This window comes from Acanthaster planci, linkage group LG15 (assembly GCF_054643075.1).
Source record: "Acanthaster planci isolate LZ-2023a linkage group LG15, COTS_SCS, whole genome shotgun sequence".
Taxonomy (NCBI): Eukaryota; Metazoa; Echinodermata; class Asteroidea; order Valvatida; family Acanthasteridae; genus Acanthaster; species Acanthaster planci.
Genome location: NC_141791.1, coordinates 12,737,522 through 12,758,312, shown reverse-complemented (window position 1 = coordinate 12,758,312; position 20,791 = coordinate 12,737,522). Strand labels below are relative to the sequence as shown.

General features: G+C 40.8%; 1 protein-coding gene across 2 annotated transcripts; it reads left to right on the top strand.

Moving 5' to 3' along the window:
* The first annotated feature begins 19 nt into the window (after window positions 1–19).
* nox4 (NADPH oxidase 4) lies at window positions 20–18,851 on the top strand. Of its 2 annotated transcripts, XM_022251122.2 has the most exons (17): window positions 20–709; window positions 2,867–2,962; window positions 3,385–3,495; window positions 5,719–5,800; window positions 6,028–6,125; window positions 6,756–6,783; window positions 7,438–7,510; window positions 9,120–9,200; window positions 9,366–9,555; window positions 10,389–10,553; window positions 10,825–10,887; window positions 11,265–11,325; window positions 11,887–11,959; window positions 13,073–13,192; window positions 14,263–14,374; window positions 15,162–15,334; window positions 15,818–18,850. In XM_022251122.2, exons 1-17 carry the CDS (start codon window positions 530–532, stop codon window positions 15,936–15,938), a joined length of 1,827 nt encoding a protein of 608 aa, XP_022106814.2. In that variant the 5' UTR covers window positions 20–529; the 3' UTR covers window positions 15,939–18,850. The 2 variants fall into 2 exon arrangements, with proteins under 2 accessions (XP_022106814.2, XP_022106818.2); XM_022251126.2 differs by lacking the exons at window positions 2,867–2,962; window positions 3,385–3,495 and having other exon boundaries at window positions 15,818–18,851.
* Window positions 18,852–20,791: the final 1,940 nt, after the last annotated feature.

Genomic DNA, 20,791 nt, shown 5'->3' with positions numbered 1-20,791 from the left:
TTGTTCTCTATCCAGACACCATGCATTCAAGCAATGCCGGTGATGTTTAGATTTCCCAATCTACAGACAAGGTGTATGCACTATTTATGGGGGATGATGCTGCCTCTGACGGCCCCCATGTTTCATTTACAATTTACAAAAGACTGTCCCCCAGTAAACGGATTATCGCACATCCCGCCCACTCATCGTTTAGTCACCAGTCAATCAGCTGATTGAAGCGACGACTCTTCACCAAACCACGGTGTTGAGGTATCCCTCCTTGGAGTGACTAAAGATCACCCAAAGGGTTCCTTTATTTATCTTTTTTGGGGGTGCAAAACAAGTGCCGGTCGACCTTTCGACAGACAATCGCGGGGGTCACGTCATCGCACAGTAGCGATGCTGACTTTGTTGACGGCCGGCAAGGTTGAACCGTGCGACCCTGATCTTGGGGTCTTCAAGTTGCGATGCACCCTGCAAGTCAGTCACCAAGAGGAGTAAGTCTACCACCGGCCTCCGACACGATTAACCTACTCGCCGAGCATCGACCATGAAGCACGCGGGGGCCGAGGTGCCCGATGGCCGGGCTCAGGAAACGCCTGCCTCGGTGGATTACAACCCGACGACGGGCAAGTCTGCAGCCAAATGCCGTCACCGCAGACAAGTCAGGCAAAGTGGCTTCTCACCGTGTAGTTGGTTCCGGAACGGGGGTTTCAAATACTTGTTCGTGGTAGGTCAGACTTTTTTTCCCCTTGTGTGTTCGATATTTCTATTTCAGAAATTTACCTGATGCTTTATAATAACGATGATTGCTCTACACATGTCCACTTTGCAAATTTATGCATGAGATGCTATTATAAACAAATCCCGTAGGACACAATTAAACAATTTACAAAAAACAAATCGAAATTTAAAAACATCAAGAATTTTGAATGGTCCCTTATCTGTATGTTGTCTTTAAACCATCATATTATCTGTTTTGTTGGTGGCACAAATAAAACCCATATTCTTCTATGCATGGCCTGTACGTTGTCCTGAGTTTTATAGAACCCACATAAGAACCTCATGGTCACACAGCACGTTTATATCTATACTACCTAGCGTGACACTGACCTTCAAGTTGTGTGAACGCTTGCAACTTCTGGTTATCAGAATTGATGTGTAACAACTACAGAGCAATTCAGGCTGTGTGTTGTCTTAGTCAACAAACCACCGACAACACAGCCAAAAGCACAAGCCATACGTGTATATCGAGGCCTATTTTTATTTCCTTCCAGTCTGGCCATGAGCTCAGGTCAAACACACTTGAAGGGTCACGATCGTTAAGTTGATATCAGGAGCAATTTATCTCCCTTTAATAGCTTACAATTGTTTTTATGGGTGACAGCCTCTCTCAAAACTGTCAACTAGATTATTGTAAGGCTTGACTGGTCCAGTCTATGGCCCAGTGTAAAAGAACAATCGTGAATCCTTTTTTTTTTCTCGAGGCCTCGTTTTTGCTACAATCTGCAGACATTTGAGTGGTCCCGCATCGAACCATACTTCAGTATACTGCAGTTTATGCTCACGTCATCTGACGTGACCCAAAGGGAGACTCTCACTTTCGATGGTTATAAATTTTACAAATTAGTCTTCATTAGTAGAGCTGCTGGATGCCTGCAGTCTTTGGGCAAACGATCGTGGGAATTATTGTCTGAAACTACTTTTTGAGATGTGAAGCGGCCTTAAAAAAGTTATAATAACGTAACTGTCAACTGATTATTTGATGTATACATACATTTGATGTATAAAATTTTATGTAGAGGCTGGTAAATTTTCACACTTTTTTCAACTTTCTGAAAGTTCGTGAGAATGGCCACATTTAGATATCATGACCACATGGAAGTTAAATTCAGGGAATTAACATTGATATCAGACAAAAGTGTCTCATTGTTAATACCATTCTTAGTAAGTATGTGCAAAAACATGAATGATAATCACAAAATAACATTTCGTATCCCCCTTTAAAATGCTAATAGCATCGCTTGAAAACATGTATCGTTCGACGCCTCATGAAACCACGGAGCTGATGAAGCATACTGCTACTAAGGTATGCAAGTGCAAAAACAGCCTGTTTGTTGTTTCAAACAACGGCTGCGACAAACCGTATCGCAACCTCGTTCAGAATACCCCCTAGACACACACCTTCTTATAAACCCTTGCCTGCGAATCATGCATGGTGTCCGTCAACGGGTAACAATGGATGTTTATGGGAACAATGGTAGTTTGGGTATGGTGCTTGTACTCACGGCTGAGCGATCCTTTAAACGATTCTCGCCGGTGGAAATTTAAGTGGCGTAAACATGTATGTGACAGTTTGTAGAAGTAATTACATTTCTGAAAAAGGGAAAAAGACAGACATAAGGCAAGAACGGTAGCAAATACCAAGCTGTGACCAAATAGCAATGCGATTGTCAATGACACCCTTCCTAAAAGATTAAACAAAACTATGAACCATTTAAAAAGCCTATTTTTAAGTTCGGCACAAGCCTAAAATTGCATCTGTTTTTAAACCGCAGCTAAAATTTAATTATAAATGGAAATCGCTTAATCACTTCAATATTATACTTTATTATCATATTTCATTCTCCAACAATAATCATTTTCCAGCTAATGGAAATCGGTGTCTATTTTTAAGCACTGCACATAAAATACGAGACAGGTCGTCTAGACTTTACCGCGTTTTGGTATGTCAAGTACCCGCTTCCGTTTCCGGGACGGTATAGTTAACTTTCCAATGTTGCCCGACAACCGAAAAGTTGACCTTTTACAAGTCCACGTGCGCGCTTTGCAGAGGTAAAGGGTGCACTGATTGCTCATTTTTTGAAGCTTGCCTCTCTCCGTACAGGTTGTGTGGACGGGTTTAAATGCAGCTGTGTTCTGTTGGAGCTACATGCAATACAAGATGGAGGCAAAATACTACTACCTTCGGGGAATTCTAGGGGTAAGAGTCAATATAAAGAGGCGTGTACCCCCCCTCCCTTCCCCCTCTTTCCGCTTTCTGCCGTGTACCATGGGTAATGGATGCATTTCCCCCATTCTTTAAGCAAAGGAAATCATTAATATCACGATAAAAAATACACTTTTTAAATTCAAAATTACACTTTTTAAATTCAAATTTACACTTTTTTAATTCAAATTTTTTTGGATTAAATTATCTCTTTTCATTATCTCTTTTTGAAATATTTAAAATCCTAAGAAAATTCGCTAAAAATGTAGGGGTTATTTATGTAATGAGACGGAACTAACCTCTGTGACGGCTGCCTCCCTTTTCTTGTAATCCCCAAGCCAAGCCCCGCCCCTTTATTCACTCACGATCCACAAAATCTTCTTATGTAAATTCTACACACCAAATTGTTTTGACAGCTTGGATTGTGCGTTTCGCGGGGCTCTGCCGCCGTGCTCAATCTCAACTGTGCCACGATCTTGCTGCCTATGTGCAGGTGCTTGCTGTCGCTTATACGGAGATCTAAACATGTAAGTTGACACCAACTTTTTAAAAACCTGAGTACAGAGTCCACGGGAATTCAAATACACGTAGAAAAAAATTAGGAAACTGAGACAAAACTGAAACGGAAACATTCAGAACAGGGACGAAACTGAGATGAAAGACTGTACTGTAATTGTGGATGGTGTAGACTAGCAGACTGTAAGCGCGCCTCGCTGAATTCCAGCTTGTCATTATAAACGTCATTATTCATCATCCTGAAAGCTTGAACTTTTCCTTTATTTTTGAAACGTCTCACAAAGCAAAATGAAATTATCGTAACGGATACCTGTGAATATTTAGGGTCAAAGTTGGCATGTAAACGGTAATTGCCTCCATGTTAGAGCATTGGGGAATAAGACACATCCTCCATGGTTAGAGTGAGTGCATTCGCACAACGCCAGCCCACCTAGTGCAAAAAAACATGACACGGTGACCACTTAAACCCGTTTGTTCTGTGACATAAAGAGGCTAACTGACATATTTTGCCTGAATTCCCGCCTGTCAGACTATTTGTGCTTCCAACCACACACGTTGCGGGGCTTGCTTCATTTCCAATCTGTCCAACCCGATATTTTTTGCCGAAGATTTAGAAAAACAAACTCATGCCTCTTGCGAAACAATTTGTTTATGAATCTGTTCTTACACGCATCATTTTAAAGGACATTCGGGCCATGTAAGATCTGTGATCTTTTGACCTCTGCAACAGAATGTCTTTTTAGGCTTTGTCAAGAAGTTTTTTTTATGTCAGAACACGACCTAACTATGCGTGACCATCTACGGAGACTCATCCTTGACAATGATGGTCGATTAAAATAAAAACCAAGCTACGCAAAATTGGGTATTTGCAATAACATCACTGTCAACATGACCCAAAATCTTCCAGTAAGCTGTAAGGTGATGTTGTGAAGACATTCGAGACACGTGAAGTTCACATGTCCCATTAAAAGCACGGCGCGGTCTGCGCGGTAGTTCATCTAGTGGACAAAGGTTGACCTTTATTGTGTTTGATATAACCGCATTGGGGGCGGCTGATGACGTCACCGTGTGTGCGTATTGTTCTTGCCCTTGACTTCAGATACTCTGAGCAATCCCCAGAGAGACCACAAACCTCTTTGAAACAAAAACAAAACAAAACAAAACACCACACACAAAACAAAAGAACAAATGAACAATCGACTCCTTTAAGTTCAGGATTTTTTTCACAGTAAGATTAAGCTAGACTCCCTTTTGTGGGCTACCGTGCATAATTACTGTCTGCTTCAGTTGCTGGCAGCAGTGGTAAACTCGAGGCCATTAGGTTCAAGGAACGTTCTCTGATCGTCAGTCTCATAGGGATAGCCAGTCTGACAGAGATGCAGGGATCAGAAGGGTTCTGAAGTTTTTCACTAAATCCCTGCATCCCGTTTGCCGACATTCCCCCGAACACGAACAGAGAGCGCCATTTGAAGCGTCGAGCTGTACGAGGTTCTCCTGAGAACCACACACAACTCACAAAGGAAATACTCGACGCTACCACAAAACCCGTTAATTAATTTCAATTGCTTCTCTGCAGGGTACACTTTCAGGTCTGAGCGATCTTATTAATTAGGAGAGATGCATTAAGCTAAATTGTGACTAATTTAATGTCCAACAAAAACCACATCACCAAACTACAATCAATTAAGATGCCATTGTTCCTGAAATTTAAGATTCTAGTGGTATGGTTTCTCCCTCCAATCATAACATAATTCTCTTGGTCAAGAATCCGTTTGATTGCACTTGTCTATCTTACAAAACGTAGTGCGTTCTCAACTTGGCATCACACCTTCGGTCAATGACCTTTCGGATAAGCAGGTAATATATATACGCGTAGTCTTGAAATTAGTTACCAATACACTAACTACATCATGTACTTGGAAATCAGGTTGAAGCAAACCATGTTTGAACTTCAAGACACGCATACGGAGTTCACTAACTCTGCGGTTATTGTGGCTCCCGCGTGGACATGGACACATTTTATTCCCAAATTAAAGTCAGGGGAAATTCACCGTAGGCCCTAAACTTAATTGAAATCAGATTTCGCATTGACCCAAACATATACCTCTGAATAAAGTTTGTTCAACAACGGGTTCTCATTAGTTCTTAAATCGGAAATTGACAATTGATTTTTTTTTAAGTGTTCTAAGTTCTGGATGGCCATTCATTTCATTATTTATGTTTCCTCTGAACAGGTTCATCGCACCACGAGAAAGTGTCTCGATCGCAGTCGATTTATTCACATCGTTATTGCGATCTACATCTGCCTGGGAACAGGTAAGCACGTTTGGACCCCCCCAAAAAAGACTTTTGAAAAAGCCATAATATAAATCATGTAGTTTCGTACAAATTATTTCACAGTACTTTTGCCGGAAATAATATCCTTTTCACCGGGACACTGCCACTCTTGTAAGTCTGAAATTTTTGAAGATGAAATATGGTAAGTCGTTGAAGTCATTATAAAATTTAGGAACCATCACCATTTTGGTTTATGCTTTCTTCAGCCGTCCACTGTGTCGCCCATTTCTTTAACGCCGTGAGCTTTTCCGCCAACTACAACGTCAACGTCCCCGACGTGAATGTGGCTAGCTACCTCGGGGAGGTAGGCCCTATATTCAAACACGCAATATGATATTACACACCTTCTGGTTATTTGAAGTTTTTGTTAGCACGAGGGGAAACAAACATATTCACTGACATCCTTACCCCACGTGGTGTTTGCTTGAGGCAATCTCGCGCAATCCAGTTTGATTGACACGTGCCTGTCAGTTCAGACCTGATAGCCTCAACACGAGGAGGCACCGAGAAATGTTTGATACGGCAGACATGGTCAAGCAACGCACAACCACAATGTAAACAGGTTACCACCTTTCATCCTTGGGTTATAGATATTATTATTAACAAAGTACATTAAGGCGCATTTTCCCGCCGAAAAAAACAACACCACTGACTGAGTGACAGAATAACAGACCGACCTAGGACCCATCAACCGACTTTTTCTTGGTCACGTTACTAGCGGTGAAATCAATTGAATTGAATTTGTCGGCAAACTGACCACTATTCAAGTCATATACCAAGTCATAACATCGACCAAGTTAGTAAACGCCATTCAATGACATCGATCAACGACAAATCACTATTTTCCATTGTCAATGACAGTCACCTCACCCGTTGCTAATACAACCGACCATCATCCCAAATATCTTTGCGTTTCCCTCCCCTCTTTCTCCAGAACCCCTGTCGGATTATTTTCACAACAGGTAAGGTCACCCTCCGACTTCCTCTGACTTCCGTAACTTCCACAAGACGCACAGTGCAGTGTTGGGAGAAGAAAGGCTCCAAAGAATTGAAATTTGTCGCTGCTGGATATTGCAGCTAAAAACGAAACAACCTGTACTTCCGCTTTGCGGATGTCAGTCTGGGTTGTGTAAACAGTTTCAGAATCACTACGGTAGTCTTACGGAGTAATCAAATCAAGTGATATCATCCTGTTCTGTAGATTGGTTTAACTCGTCTAATTGCTGACGTTTGTCACTGATGGATCAACGACTGAAGAAAAGTTAGCGTTTAAACAAAACTCTGCCGGTTGTACCGCTTGGCTCACGTTGACTGTAACTACATATTCAAGAATATTTATTTGCCTGTTCGTTTTTATTTGTGTGAATTCAGATTTGGATTCGTAGAGCAAGCTCCAAATGAGCTAAACTTCAACTTCAAAGTCTTATAAGGCTCCCACTGAAAAATCATAAAAATAAACAACTGAACTGAACTGATGTATGGTACTTTTGTGAGGAGTATTGAGAATGTGTCATTAAGGACAACTTCAGCACAAGCAACTGCTGAATTCATGAAATGAAGACTTTAGTGCACTCATATAATCCGATTATTCAAATGCTCATTTTTCTTACCCACAGTGCCCGGCGTGACGGGTTGCCTCATGCTGCTGATACTAGTAGCCATTGTCCTGACGTCATGCCGAGCTGTTAGGTAAAACAAACGCCTGGACTCAATGTTTCTTACAAGTGCGTTTGATGAAGCACAGAACCACTGATCAGAACTTTACAGACCAAGCAAAATGAAGCTTTTTAATACTATAAATATGTTTGCGCCGCTCGCCATGTATTCCTTCCTCCATGCTGCAATGCATTTTTTTCGACACAATGTTTCTACAACTTTCTACTCTTCTTCAATGTGTGAAAACTCTTTTACATTCCTCTTAAATGCACTGAAAAGTGCACTTTTTTAAATTGTTTAAATTATCAATATTTTCCTGTGCAACTGAGGGCGCTGTTGCCATGATGTCATCCAGGAAAGACAGAGTTCAGTGTGGGTTTTTTTTCTGTTTAAACTTTGAACCCAGAATTTATTTACTAAACATTTCTGAGAAAGAGATTGACGCTTACCTATAGTGTTGTACGCATAGACGACAATGGATCAGCAAAGAAGAGAAAATTTAGTCCAGCAAAATTTACAAAAATACAGAACTTTTTGCGTACACACTAATGTAACATTGAGGTTTTCTTCCTGGGATGACATCACAGTTTCACACATGAATATTAAAATACCATTAGCATGAAAACAAAAATAGGAAAAATAAAGAGCCTTTGAAATTGTTAAAGAAAACTTGAAAATAAGGTTAGCTGATGCTGAGACACAACGGTGCATTTTGAAGGTCCTTCTTAAAACAAATTGATAGCAGCTACCGGGACCCTTTAAGCTAGAAGGCTGTTTTGCTCAGAGGTTGTGCTTCGTAACAATTTCTAGTGTTGTAGAAATCTGTCCATAAAACTGGGCATACTTTCGCAGGAAGAAATCTGGTCCAGAAGATGTGTTATTTTAATGGTTCACAATCTCTCAGAAGGTCACTGTCTCAGAAATTGACCTTAGATACTTCTGCACTGTTTGGAAGTCGTGATGGTGGCAAACATCCCGCGTTGTTTTTGGTCTTACATTTTGTAGAGTTGTTAACAGGATTTCATGTCAAAAGTAATTCACTATTCAACTCAACCAAACCAACTCAACCAGCTTCAAAGATCTAGTTAGAAGTAGCACAACGTTGACATATAGCATTCTCAGCTGTTTCCTAACAACAGACCTCATGCATGGGTAAAACTCATATTATGTGTCCAACAAATAAATAGCTGTTCAGCCAAATGTCCTGGCCCAAAGCGATACAACAATCGTGTAAGGCTCGACGGGCGACCCTCGTAATTGGACCCCCAATCACCACACTTAATTAAATCAAGTGGACCGTGTGGGCTACCTGTGGTTTGTCTAATAAGGCATGAGTTTTTGCCATTATTGTATGGGGAAAAAATTCCACGTGTGAAACTGCTGTACGTCTGACCCAGGTTCAGTAATTTATTTGCCAATCTTTATTAAGTCAACCTTTAATCTCAAAACTGGTGGTTATAAGCACTTGAGCCCTGAGTGTGTTTGAAGACAATAATCAGACCTCTGCTATTATGTAAATTATGAAATCATTTTTATACATGTAATGTGTTTTTGGCATATCTGTGATGCGATTGAAAGTGAAATACAGTACACGACTGAAATTGAAAACGAATGTCACAGTAAGGTTTCCTTTTCTTAACAGGGCCTCAAGACATGAGCTGTTTTGGTACTGTCACCAATTCTTCTTTGTGTTCTATGCATTGCTTATATGCCACTCCATAAGGTAAGCTAATTTTCTGTCAACAATTCTAAAATGTCAAAGAATTGGTCAGTTAAGTTTTTTCTGTGTTAGTCTGTTGAATACACAACTTTTTTTCCCAGTGTCTGATAATTTAGTTTATAAACATAGCCTATTTTATCTGACAGTTTTGGCATTTTTTTTATGTAGAGGAGTTCTAAAGGAACAGCGTAACACCAACATGCACACACCAGGCTGTATAGACACTTCCATCCCAGCTGCCGAACCGGAACCCCAATCATCTGATTGGTCTGAGCACGAGTCACGTAACTTGCTCATGAAATTCAACTCGACGATGGTGTGTGAAGAGGAACCGGCTTTTGTTCCTCACAGATCGGATGTAAGTTGGCCCTGGGCTTAATCCTGAGCACTGGCTCTTTCTCTCTAGCATGCGCACCAGGAATTTCTGACATTGGTTTGACCTCCACATGAACTCAGCATCTTTCCTTAACAATATGATCCAGTAATGGTGTAATAAGAAAGTCTTTACATTTTTATGGCACTTACGGATCTTACTGAACACTATTTCTGTTTAGACTTTTAAAAAAATTTAATTTAAGTTTCTACGTGCACTCTCTTGTGCAGATTTCTCAATTCTAAAATCACAAGAACCATAGTTTCTCCTGCTATTTGGTCCTTCTGCGATTACATGGCATTGCCTAAGCTAAAAATTACAATAAAATTGATTCCTGCGTAATGAAATTTTTCTCCACAAAAGGCGCTGAAAAAAATCCCAAGGTGACATTTTAGAATGAATGCAGTCACATGAAAGTGCTTATGAAAAGAGTAAGTTTTGCTTCAGCTTTGAAATCTATGGGTGTAGTGAGCAGAAGCTGAGCAGTTGTGACCCACTCTGTGAAAATGAGTCTTTAAGTCGCCAGAGCCACTTTGGAGTAAAAAAATCCTTTAGAATAATTTTGCACAGTGTAAATCAATAGCAACCCACACCATTTTTCACCATGGAGTATCCACTTTCATCAGGATGCCAAACTGAGTGATACGTCAAAACAGAAAACTCAATTTGCTCTTTCAAATACGAATGAAAACTCAAAAAGTGGCTCTGGCGACTTAAGACTCATTGTCACAGAGTGGATCACAATTAGACATTACTTGGTTAGTAGGGTTGTCTTTCATACTAGTAATATTTACCCACTTACTCTGCTCTACTTACAGACTTGGTGCTTTTTAATCCTACCAGCTGGCCTGTACATTGGCGAGCGACTGTGGCGACTCTTCAGGAGTTACCGATGCGTGACAGTCATTGGTATTCGATTTCACGCCTGCGACGTCATGGAACTTCAGCTGCACGTGGACCAATTCCAGGCGCAACCTGGGCAGGTACGCCAAGATGTGTCAACTGTATATGAAATGCAGAAAACGGTTGTCATTGGAAGGAGGCATTGCCAATTTCAAAATGGGTTGTTGTGAGAAAACTTTTAAAGGATTGGAACTTGTTGAACAAGATGAGTATCTGATAAACAGTCAAAGACTGCTGGGTAGACTAGTGCGTTTTGTTGTAGATGGTTTCGATGGAGTCAGACAATTATGTCTTTCTCTCTGGCAAGCAAACGCATTTCAGCAACGTTTTCCTTTGTCCTTGCTCTTGCAGTATGTCATGTTGCGCTGTCCCATAGTGTCACGTTTAGAATGGCATCCATTCACTATTACCAGGGTAAGGCTTTTGGAAAATGCTGTTTCTCTTATTAGGCACACTGTGTAAACGAGATTATCTCAGATTCTGCATACATACATTTGGCTGTCCATTTCTATAATACATGCATTAGGATTTTTTGTGAATACCAATTTTTAGTTTAGCAAGCTGGTAAATTCCTGCCTTGAGAGTAACCCTGTTTAACGTATTTCTTTTTAAGGACGCCACGTGTCATTACGATTAGCCTCAGTCACTTCCGGCAATACATTTTCAACATTTCCAGATCTCTCTATGCTTCTATGTTCATATATCTGATGTACAATACGAGCCAACAAGGATATTACTTTTTCGTGTCAATTACAAGGCAAGGTTTGGAGTATTCTGGTTTTGCTTTTCAGTGTCCATCTCAAAGAAACTCTACTTTCACTGTGCATATCAGAATTCAGGGTGACTGGACATGTAAGTAAAAATCTTTCTTTGTACATGTATTACTGTCATTTCTATGCAAAGCACAGAGACTTGAGTACAAACCTCTTGAGCATAAAAATTTGCAGTTGGTTCAACGATGTTTAAAATGTCTGCACGCTGTTTTTAATAGATTTCTTGTGAAAGTGTCAAAAACAAAGACACCGCATTCTTGAAATTTAAGTAAATATCAACAGCATAATCAGAAAAAATTTCTTTTCCAATTCTTGAACGTTCAGTAGATTAGCTTCAATATCAAGTGCCTATTTATCACAGAAATGTGGCTTCCATGATTAATTATGAAAAAATACATATTAATGTCAGTTCATAACAATTAACAGTTTGAACTAAATGTTTTCTTAAGTGTGTGTATACATGCATTTTTTATGATCATTAGTACTGCCCTGTTTTTCACGCCTTGGACACCACTTACGTCATGACAGTATTTTGATTTGAAACAAGTGCCAAGCCTAACAGTGACAATCTTTTCATTTACTTGTTTTATTCAATTCTGAAGGAAAACTGATCAACAATATGTTTACTCTTTTCACTTAGGCTCTCTCAGGAATCTATTAACCCAAGACTGTAGTCCCGGGAGTGGAGACACTGAATGCTTAAAGCTGCCAAAGTGAGTTATACAAGCAAGTGGGGGGGGGTACCCCATTTGAAATCTGTGAACAGTTTCTGTTGAAATGCAGCTGTGCCCTACGCCCCCCCCATTTAGCTTTAGCATTTAGTTATGCCACTGACACAAGCCTTAATCAAATCATACCCCTGTGTGACTTCAGTGTTGGATTTCAAGCACCAGCGCTCAAGTTAAGATGTATAACCAGCGTGGCCTCAACCTTTGACTCGAATTCACAGTAAAACAGGCCATAATTCAATCTTAGGTTTAGTGCGCAGGACTGCCAAGTAAAAGCCACTTTCATGAGACTACAAATTTATGGATATTACAAAGTGAGCATGAGCCCAGCACATTTGCAATGCAACTAAATCAATTTATCTAACCAGTTACTTCATGATATTAATTTGTCATAACAGTGTGAAGATAGGATTGAGCTTTGCAAGCTAGCTGCCGAATATTTAACACAAACAAAATTGTCTTCCTCTAATTACTTCACGCACAGTAAATTTCCTTGTGCCTCAGAAAGTCCAGTTTGGTTAACTTTAATTTCCAATCACCCCATTAAAATGAAAAATAGGAAAATTTTAAAATACCAAAGATTTCAAACTCAAAACTATCATGTGACTCAGATCTGTTATCACGTAATTGAATAATGTGAAACCGATCTGAGTGTCTAGACAGCTGGAGTATACTGGCATGAACTCGCTTGAACTGTGTTTAAAACTGGGCCCTGAAATAATCCACGATCTGATAATAGTCTGGGTCTGGACAGCATTTTGAAAATGTATACATATATCCAGACAAGGACACTAGTCTTGGCTCAAGAGGAAGTGCTTCTTGATGGGCCCTGCTGATGTCTGATGGAGTTGCAAATCTTCAAAGCACGGGAAGTGGCAACTAATATTGATACTACCAATCTTGGCGAATGACTTTGGCCTCCCGTGAAAAAAGTCCCAGATAAAGAGGTCATTGCTCGCACGTCTAAACAACACACTAAATGGATTCATCAGTGTCTACATGCACAAACAATTATTACCTCTCCCCTCAAACCAGACTAGCTGCCATTCTAAACGTGTTAACCTTAAGGAAGCCTTTGGGTTTGACTTGATATTGCAGAATCTACATCGATGGGCCTTTTGGAAGTCCCAGTGAAGACGTTTTCCGTTACAATACCAGTATATGTATTGCCGGTGGTGTTGGGGTCACCCCATTTGCAGCAGTATTAAATTCACTTCTGTGAGTATTTGACAGAAAAGTTTTGTTTTCCTCAGGTATAGGTCATTCCATGAGGTTGGAGCACAATTTGTGACGGTGTCCTTGTTACATGGGTAACTCTCACCTCCTGTCATGACCTGTAGAGTAGGTCATTTACTCTGTAAAAGTAGCCAACACTTCTGTATTCAGCCTTGCGAGATGTATAATTTGGAATCCACATGCAGGGAAATAGCTGTTCATTTTTACGAAACCCACGTAACAATGGACACCGTCGCAAACTGTGCCCCGACCTCATAGAATGACCTGTATACATCAGGGTTTTCCTTGCCTATTAAAATCGGGTGACCCATCTCACTTTAGTGATGACCTCAATCTTTTCTTGCTAATTTTGCCAACTTACACTTGAAAAGGCAAGGCAAAGAAAACGAAAGTCAAAATAACAGAAATCCAAGGGGGGTAGCTGAAATTCATATTGTTCAGACTAGAAACAAAGGCACAAGTACAAGATTAATTTATTTTTGAGGAAGTGAATTAGGAGTTAATGCACTGTAAGCCTATTATATTTGCTGGGGGCATGTCAGTTTTATCAGAATTTCTTGGGCCACCTCATCTTCATCAGCACCCCTGGGGAAAACCCTGGTATGCATTGTGCCGGTTACCTTCCATTTGCCAATCTTTGGAATATTCGAGAATTTTCAATTGGGCAATAAATATCACCATCATTTTCCCTAAAACTTTATCTAGATCCAGATTTTTTCTTGGGGGGGGGTTTAGCCTGTGTTTTAAATTGAGTTAGAAAACTAACCCTGGTAAAATTCATTCAGAATGATGTGCAGGTGATAAGAAAATGCCACTCCCCTTCCAATTTATTCCCCAATTTATGAAGCAAGTAGTAAAAACATGTACACGTATGTTTTTGCAGGGTTTGCGTCCTGTTTTTAGAATTCTTCATTTTTCCTACTGATGTATTTCAAGTTTTACTCTTTTATTCTCTGTTCTGTGGGCATAAGTTTCCAAATTCCAAATTTTCAGAATAGATTTTTACAGTTATTCAAAAAGTAAATGGAATGTATGGTTATGCATTTCAACAGAGAGGCCCAACCAAACAGCACTAAGCTGAGACGGTTGTATTTCATATGGGTGTGTCGGCATGTGAAGAACTTTGAATGGTTCATGGAGACCATATCCCAGCTGCATCAAAAAGTAAGTACCCGTGTTTAAACTTTGGGGTGGTGTCACTTAGAGGCTAGGGAAAGGTTGTGGATAGTCCCCTTCTGCACAAGTGCCCCCCTTCACAGAGAACTACAGAGAGGCTTGGCTCTCAACCTAGTTCCAGCCTCTGTAAATATTTGGATAAGATTTGGTAATACAGAAACCAGGAACAGTCTTCCCTACCTCCCACACATGGCGTACGTACATCGATTAAAGTGATAACGGTGTGCTTTAACCATCCAAAGTTGATCGTCATTGCTAAGAGGTTCTTTGGACTTTGCAGATTTCCTTGTTACAACAGAAACCTTGCACTGCCAGGAATGAAAAAAATGAATAACAAAGAATGGGGACCTAAAACTCTTTGTTATAAGCAGAGTATTGACAATGCTCTTATTAACATGGTTTGAGTATATTGAGTGCCAAAATTGTCAAGTGATGTTGGCCAAATGAACCCTCTCCTTGTTGGGGGACAGACCACTTCTGAAATTTTTCCACACATATCCTTGTAAACACGTACTATTCAGAAACTCCCAAGTAAATGGCGAAAACCCTGTGTTAACCACATTTTGGGGAAAATTATCAGGGGTGACTATGGGCATCACCAGAAAGAGGGTTAAGCTCTTTTGGGGGTGGGGGATGAGTAAAGCACATGACAACACACATGTCAATGCCCCACTCTGATAACTTATTTCACTTACCATAAAACTGCATCACTGCTCGAGTCCCACTACTGATGGCGTAAGTGTACACTGATGGCTTCCTATCTTTTTTTTTGAAGCTGTGGGAGTCCAATAGACCAGATGTACTCATCCTGAGGCTGTATGTGACCGGTGGGGAGGAGAGAGACCTTCAGGGCACCAGTGCTGCCCAGAAGCTGATCTTTAGCCGGGTGCGGTGGGGCAGGCCCGACCTCAAGCAGCTCTTCAGTGAAGTCACGCTGTGCAATCCGGGGTAGGTTAGGGATCGTTATTGCTCCCCAGAGTTGTGAAGAGAGTAGAGGTCCGGGATCCTTTGAGAGAAAGTGGGTTTAGTTGTGACATTAAGCAGGCGAGGGAGAAACGCAGCCCCTTCCTAACAACCCCTCAGAGGCGCCTACGAGGGGAGACAAACAGAGGAGACAAGCAAAACAATAATCAGTGACTTGGAGGAAAGCACATGTAGGAGACAAGTATCTGTCCCCTTCGTTACCGCATGTAACAATTTTCTAGTAGAAACCCTTGTCAGGAGGACCGTATGCATAGAAATTAAATTTATGAACATTTACAGTTCCACACCTGCACAGTTGAATGGCAAATTATGCATTCAATCACAACCCGGCAATCGTGTTCTGAGACACATACGTACTCACCCCAAGCCCACCAAACTCCATGAACAGGTGCCTAAATGTTTCCAAGTTTCAGAGAAAATTTCATTTTTTAATGCTGTGTGTTGCAGGTCTAATGTCGGTGTCTTTGTATGTGGACCAAAGAAATTATCCCTGCGTGTCCACAAGCGGTGCAATCGTTGGAATCGACACAAAACCAGGCTTCATTACAACAAGGAAAGTTTCGGCTGAAGAACGGAACAGAGCTCCGTATAATTCCACAGAGCTGAAAACACCCACAGGGATTACAAAAAACCTCTTTATGGCAGTGTTGGCTGGTGCCCTGCCAACACTATTATTATTATATCCAGCAAATGTGATTGGTAAGCAGCTCTGAGGATTGGGCTTTTATTCACAAGGTAGCCATTTTGGGTCATGTTCCAGAATCTACTTTGTTTATATTATTTATTGAAGACTCTGAAATGGGAAGGAGCCAGACTACATGTACTTTGCTGCAATTATAGAAATAACCTTGCTGCTGTTCCTATTTTTTATTTAGAAAAAAAAGTGACATGATCGACTTTTTATCCACAATTTGGATTTACCCCATGGAGCAGATGGACGGTAATCTATAATTTACAATTGCTGCTATTGCATTATCTTCATTCCCACACATATTAAATTGTTTCAATTCAAGGTGGCTGAGGTTGGCTTCCCAGATAAGAGGGTCAACAGCTCAAGACTGCGCTGACACCCCACTTGTTCACAGGTGCCCCTCCCACTAATAGGATGTCGCAATTTAGCCTAAATTTATTCACATTTCAAGTTACGGAGTGCTCTGCTGCAGCAATATTATGGTGTGTCCTAAGCTAAGACTAGTCTGTAATCAACCTCTGTTTGAGGAAGATACGGGAGAAGACAGACTGGCACTCAGTGGGTCAAAAACTCTCAAACTTTTAGCTATGAAACTCCACTGACGTTTGCCTTTCTGGGTTGATGAAGGGATGAACACATGTATTCAATTCAAATACAGCAGACACGAGGACAGACAAAACCACACTCACCTCAGTCACTTGCCGAGCTCAGAAAAGGCAGTATTTTCCTGACCAACAGAGGGCGCCATAACAAGACAACATGGGCAAAATCACCCTGTTCTAAAAGTGGCACCAAATCCAGTAGAAAGTAATTTACCTGTAGATGATTTTTAATTTGATTCCTTGCTGCCATTAAGTTGTCAAATTCACAGCCAACTGCCACTTCACAAGGGGAGGTAGAATGAGATGGAGCTCATGTATTTATAGACATTTTCATAATGACTGTTCCAAGAAAAAGTAATGAAAAGAAGCTCCATGCAAGAGAGTATGTTAAATTATTGTCTGTAATTTTAAGTTATTGAATTATTTATAAACAGTGTCTTTACCCTGCCAAGGACTCTTTGTATTTAACCGAAAACAGTTTCACTTACAAACTGAAGCTTGTCTGTATTTTTGTATTTTAAATTATACTTTGTACAGTTTTAAAATAATATTGAGTATTGGTGCTACTAACATTTCAAGCCTGGTTTAATAATTAGTTAGCAAAGTTATTGATTTTTTACACTTTAATACTAGGCCTACTGTTGTAATAAGCAGTTCCTTCTTTGCGGCGTGTTTGTTTGGTGATTTAGTGGTCACAGTAGCCACGGAAATCGAGACAGACTTACCTTAAACGTTGCCTTCTCCATGGATATTTTTGCGACCAAAATGTTCAACTTCAAGCTCAGCTGTTTGGACTGCCGCCATTTTGAAAGTGACGCAATAGCACTGCGCTTGCTCAGTAATGTGATTGGTTCATTACTTCGTCAGTGACTGCGCGTGCCAAAACTATTTGCATATTAAGCCACTGCAGCTTCTAACGTGGTTGGTTCAAAGTACAAGAAGTTTCCAAATCAAAATGACCTTACCTGTTTATATATGAATACAGAAATATGGATCTACATGTATTGCTTTGCCAGATTTGTGCGTATAGTTAAAATTCAGTAAGTGATGACATTTTGAATTTGTGAGCAAATTAGAAACTGACATTCGTGCACTTTTTAATCGTTTCCATGCTGGCACCCTGCGAAATAGGTCTCAGAAATAATGAAAATGTAATGTTTTGTGGTGGGAATACCACCGAATCAATGTTTACAAATCGTTAACAAAAGTAAGATTGTAACTTTGTTTTTCTCGTATGATGTGAAGCACTCCAGGTTTAGCAGATACAGGGGGAGGAGAAAGGAGGCCATGCCCCCACCCCCAAAAAGAGACTCTAACAATTTTACAAATAAAAAAGAATAAAAGGACGATTTTCTGCTCTGTTTTATTTTTCTTCCTTTCCCAAAGCGTGTAGCTCCAAAATATATCCTCCCCTCCAAAAGGTCATACTAGGTTACTTGAAAAAAAAATTCCAAAACCACTTTGGCTTTCTCAATAAATTCCCCAACCAAAAATTCGGCTCTAAATCCGCCCTTGACTCCAGTTATAGAAATCCATGAAGGAAATGAGGAAACTCATCCAGACCAAACAATGACAGTGCAGCTTTTTGTAGATTGTGAGAGTACATCCTGTTTGATGATCAGTGTTTTGACTACCGGCCAATTTCATGTAATTTCTTATTTTTATCTGGTATGTTTTCAGACAAGTATTTCCCCTTTCTGACCAATTTTTACCAGGAACTTCCTCAACAAAAATCAAGCCACATCAGCTAAAACAGCAAAGATTTGTGCCCACCAATAAAGAGGAACTTGTTCTCAATTATTTTATAACAATATTTCTAAGCTTGCGCTTTTCAAAACACATTAAAAAGTGCAGCTTCTGCGTGTTTTTCTCTGTTGTTTTAATATCTTGACTAATAAGAAAAAACAAACAAACAAACAAACATGTTTTGCTGTCAAATATGCACTGACGTGAACGCTCTAATCTGCAATGTACTTTGAAAATCTAATCTTGCATGCAAGATACATGATATCTGATAAACTGCAATACATGTACAACGGTAAAACAAGCCCGATTGATAAGGTCCTGTATTTTCTGAATTCGCTAGTATACGATGATGACATCGAGTCCTTATGGGCTGTTCATAGACCCCTTCCTGAGGAATGCGGGTATGGATCTACATAAGTGTGAGCAAATGCTAAACCTCAGCAAGTGTCGACAAAAGTAATCTGTATAATATGGAGAGACAATACGCAGATCAGGAGCAGTACTAATCAAGGGATTGAAAGGGGTCGGGGGCGTCGACCCCAAACTGAAAGATGTATAACTCCTCTTCCCAGGGTCTGAGAGTGCCCTTTTCTACCCTTTAATAGTTATGATTCTTCTATTTATACTTTTTTCATCTGTTCTCTTATTTGTGACCTACAAATCTTTCTCTACAATATAAACACACAAACTTTCATTACACTTTTCATACGCTTAGGCCTACAATATATATCATGGGGATAATGCTAATTCAAAAGCGAGTATTGTTTTACTCTTTTCGTTTATTTACACGCATACAAAAAGTTGTTCTAAACTGTCAACATGATCAAACTGTTTGTATATATGCATGTGGAAAGAGTCGTGTTCGGGACAATGGTCAACGAGTCCGTTTGACTCCAAAAAGTCACACTGCACTGCTGGGACAGTTGTACAGGTGCTCAGTCGTTGCACGCGGACGCGTCGCTAGTTCCACATCGGGACACCTTTAGGAGCGTCTAGGCCTACACCTTGTCGGCAACAGATACCCATCAGCCCCCCTCATTTCATTGGAATATTAAGTCTCATTTCCACTCCTACCGCTCCCGACATGAGGAACATCAGACCTCGACGGTATAAGATCCGTGTACATTTCTGCTATACTCTGCCGTCAGTGGAGCCCGTAACCACGCTTCCGGCTCCTGCCTCACGTCGTTGACGACTGGTGGAGCGTCCACTCCCTGTTGGTAGCAGATCCATAACCTTATCTTCTATTCTGCTGTCAACGAACGCGTGATCTCTTTTCCAGTCGCACGCTGTTGGTGTCAAATTAACCCTACGACACAGACCACGATGGTGCAAGCGACCCAACCGGGCACGGATAAGAATACAGCGGGCGAGTTTCCCAAATTGGGGTTTGGAGGAGGAGAGGGAGAGTAGAAGTAGGGACTCGGCTCACTGGTTTCCAAAATGGACTGACTTACAGATGATTGGGATGTTGACCGCCCTTGGGAGAATTCGGGCTGGTTGTCTGCTGGCTCAACGGCTGTCATTCCCGGTTCCTCTTCTGTATTGTCTATTGATTAAAATCGGCCTCGGAACAGTTTCTGTCACTTCAGACACGAGTAAGGTTGGCCAAGCGACTCTTGCCCGCCGATAGACATTATTAACAAAGCTTGTTTTCTGTCTCTCGTCTGCGAGACATTCCCACTAATCACACTGCATGTGACGGCAGTGTTGTCTCTGTTAGCCGAAATCGTAAGGCTCTTTCCATTGTTGGGCAGTTGAAAATTGTTAAGTTTTTCTTTCAAAGTTCCATTAATGTACCAAGAGTATACAACCGTGTCGCTAAATTGTTGATTGTCGTGGCAATCAAAAGAAACCGATTCCCCATCCACTGCACTTAGTTCAGGCGGTAAGACGGACGTATTTATTGGTAGGGTAACGGTGAGCCTGGCAATTGCAGACTTGGCTACCATTACCGAGGAACTGCTGCTGTATGTGATACATGCGTAGTTTCCAGAGTCATCTTGCGTAATACGGGCGATTCACAATAGTGCACCGCAAAAAGCTTGTTCAATCATAACGCGCGGAATTTGTCGACCCTTTCCAAACACGCAATGGGTCGACAAATTTCGCACACTGTGATTGGCCAACGCGTTGCAGACTCTTGGTGACGCACTACTGTGAAACGGTCGTATTTCTTGTACATACAGAGTAGGCCTACATTCGCGTTCATGAGAGCGGATAAGGTACCTTCTCTGGAGATGGATTCCTTCACAGTAATAAAAGTGGCAGAATATAGCCCCTGTTGTCGGCCCAAAACAACCCTCCCAATTTAAGGACCACGGCTCACTGGACGGAGTGCGGGCACTATCATCGAGTGCACAGGTTGAATTTTACGTTGTC

Coding starts and splice junctions, on each gene's coding strand:
- nox4 (XM_022251122.2), top strand. CDS start 530: ATGAAGCACGCGGGGGCCGAGGTGCCCGATGGCCGGGCTCAGGAAACG. Junction 6,784..7,437: donor TCGGATTATTTTCACAACAG/GTAAGGTCACCC, acceptor TCTTACCCACAG/TGCCCGGCGTGACGGGTTGC. Junction 7,511..9,119: donor ACGTCATGCCGAGCTGTTAG/GTAAAACAAACG, acceptor TTTTCTTAACAG/GGCCTCAAGACATGAGCTGT.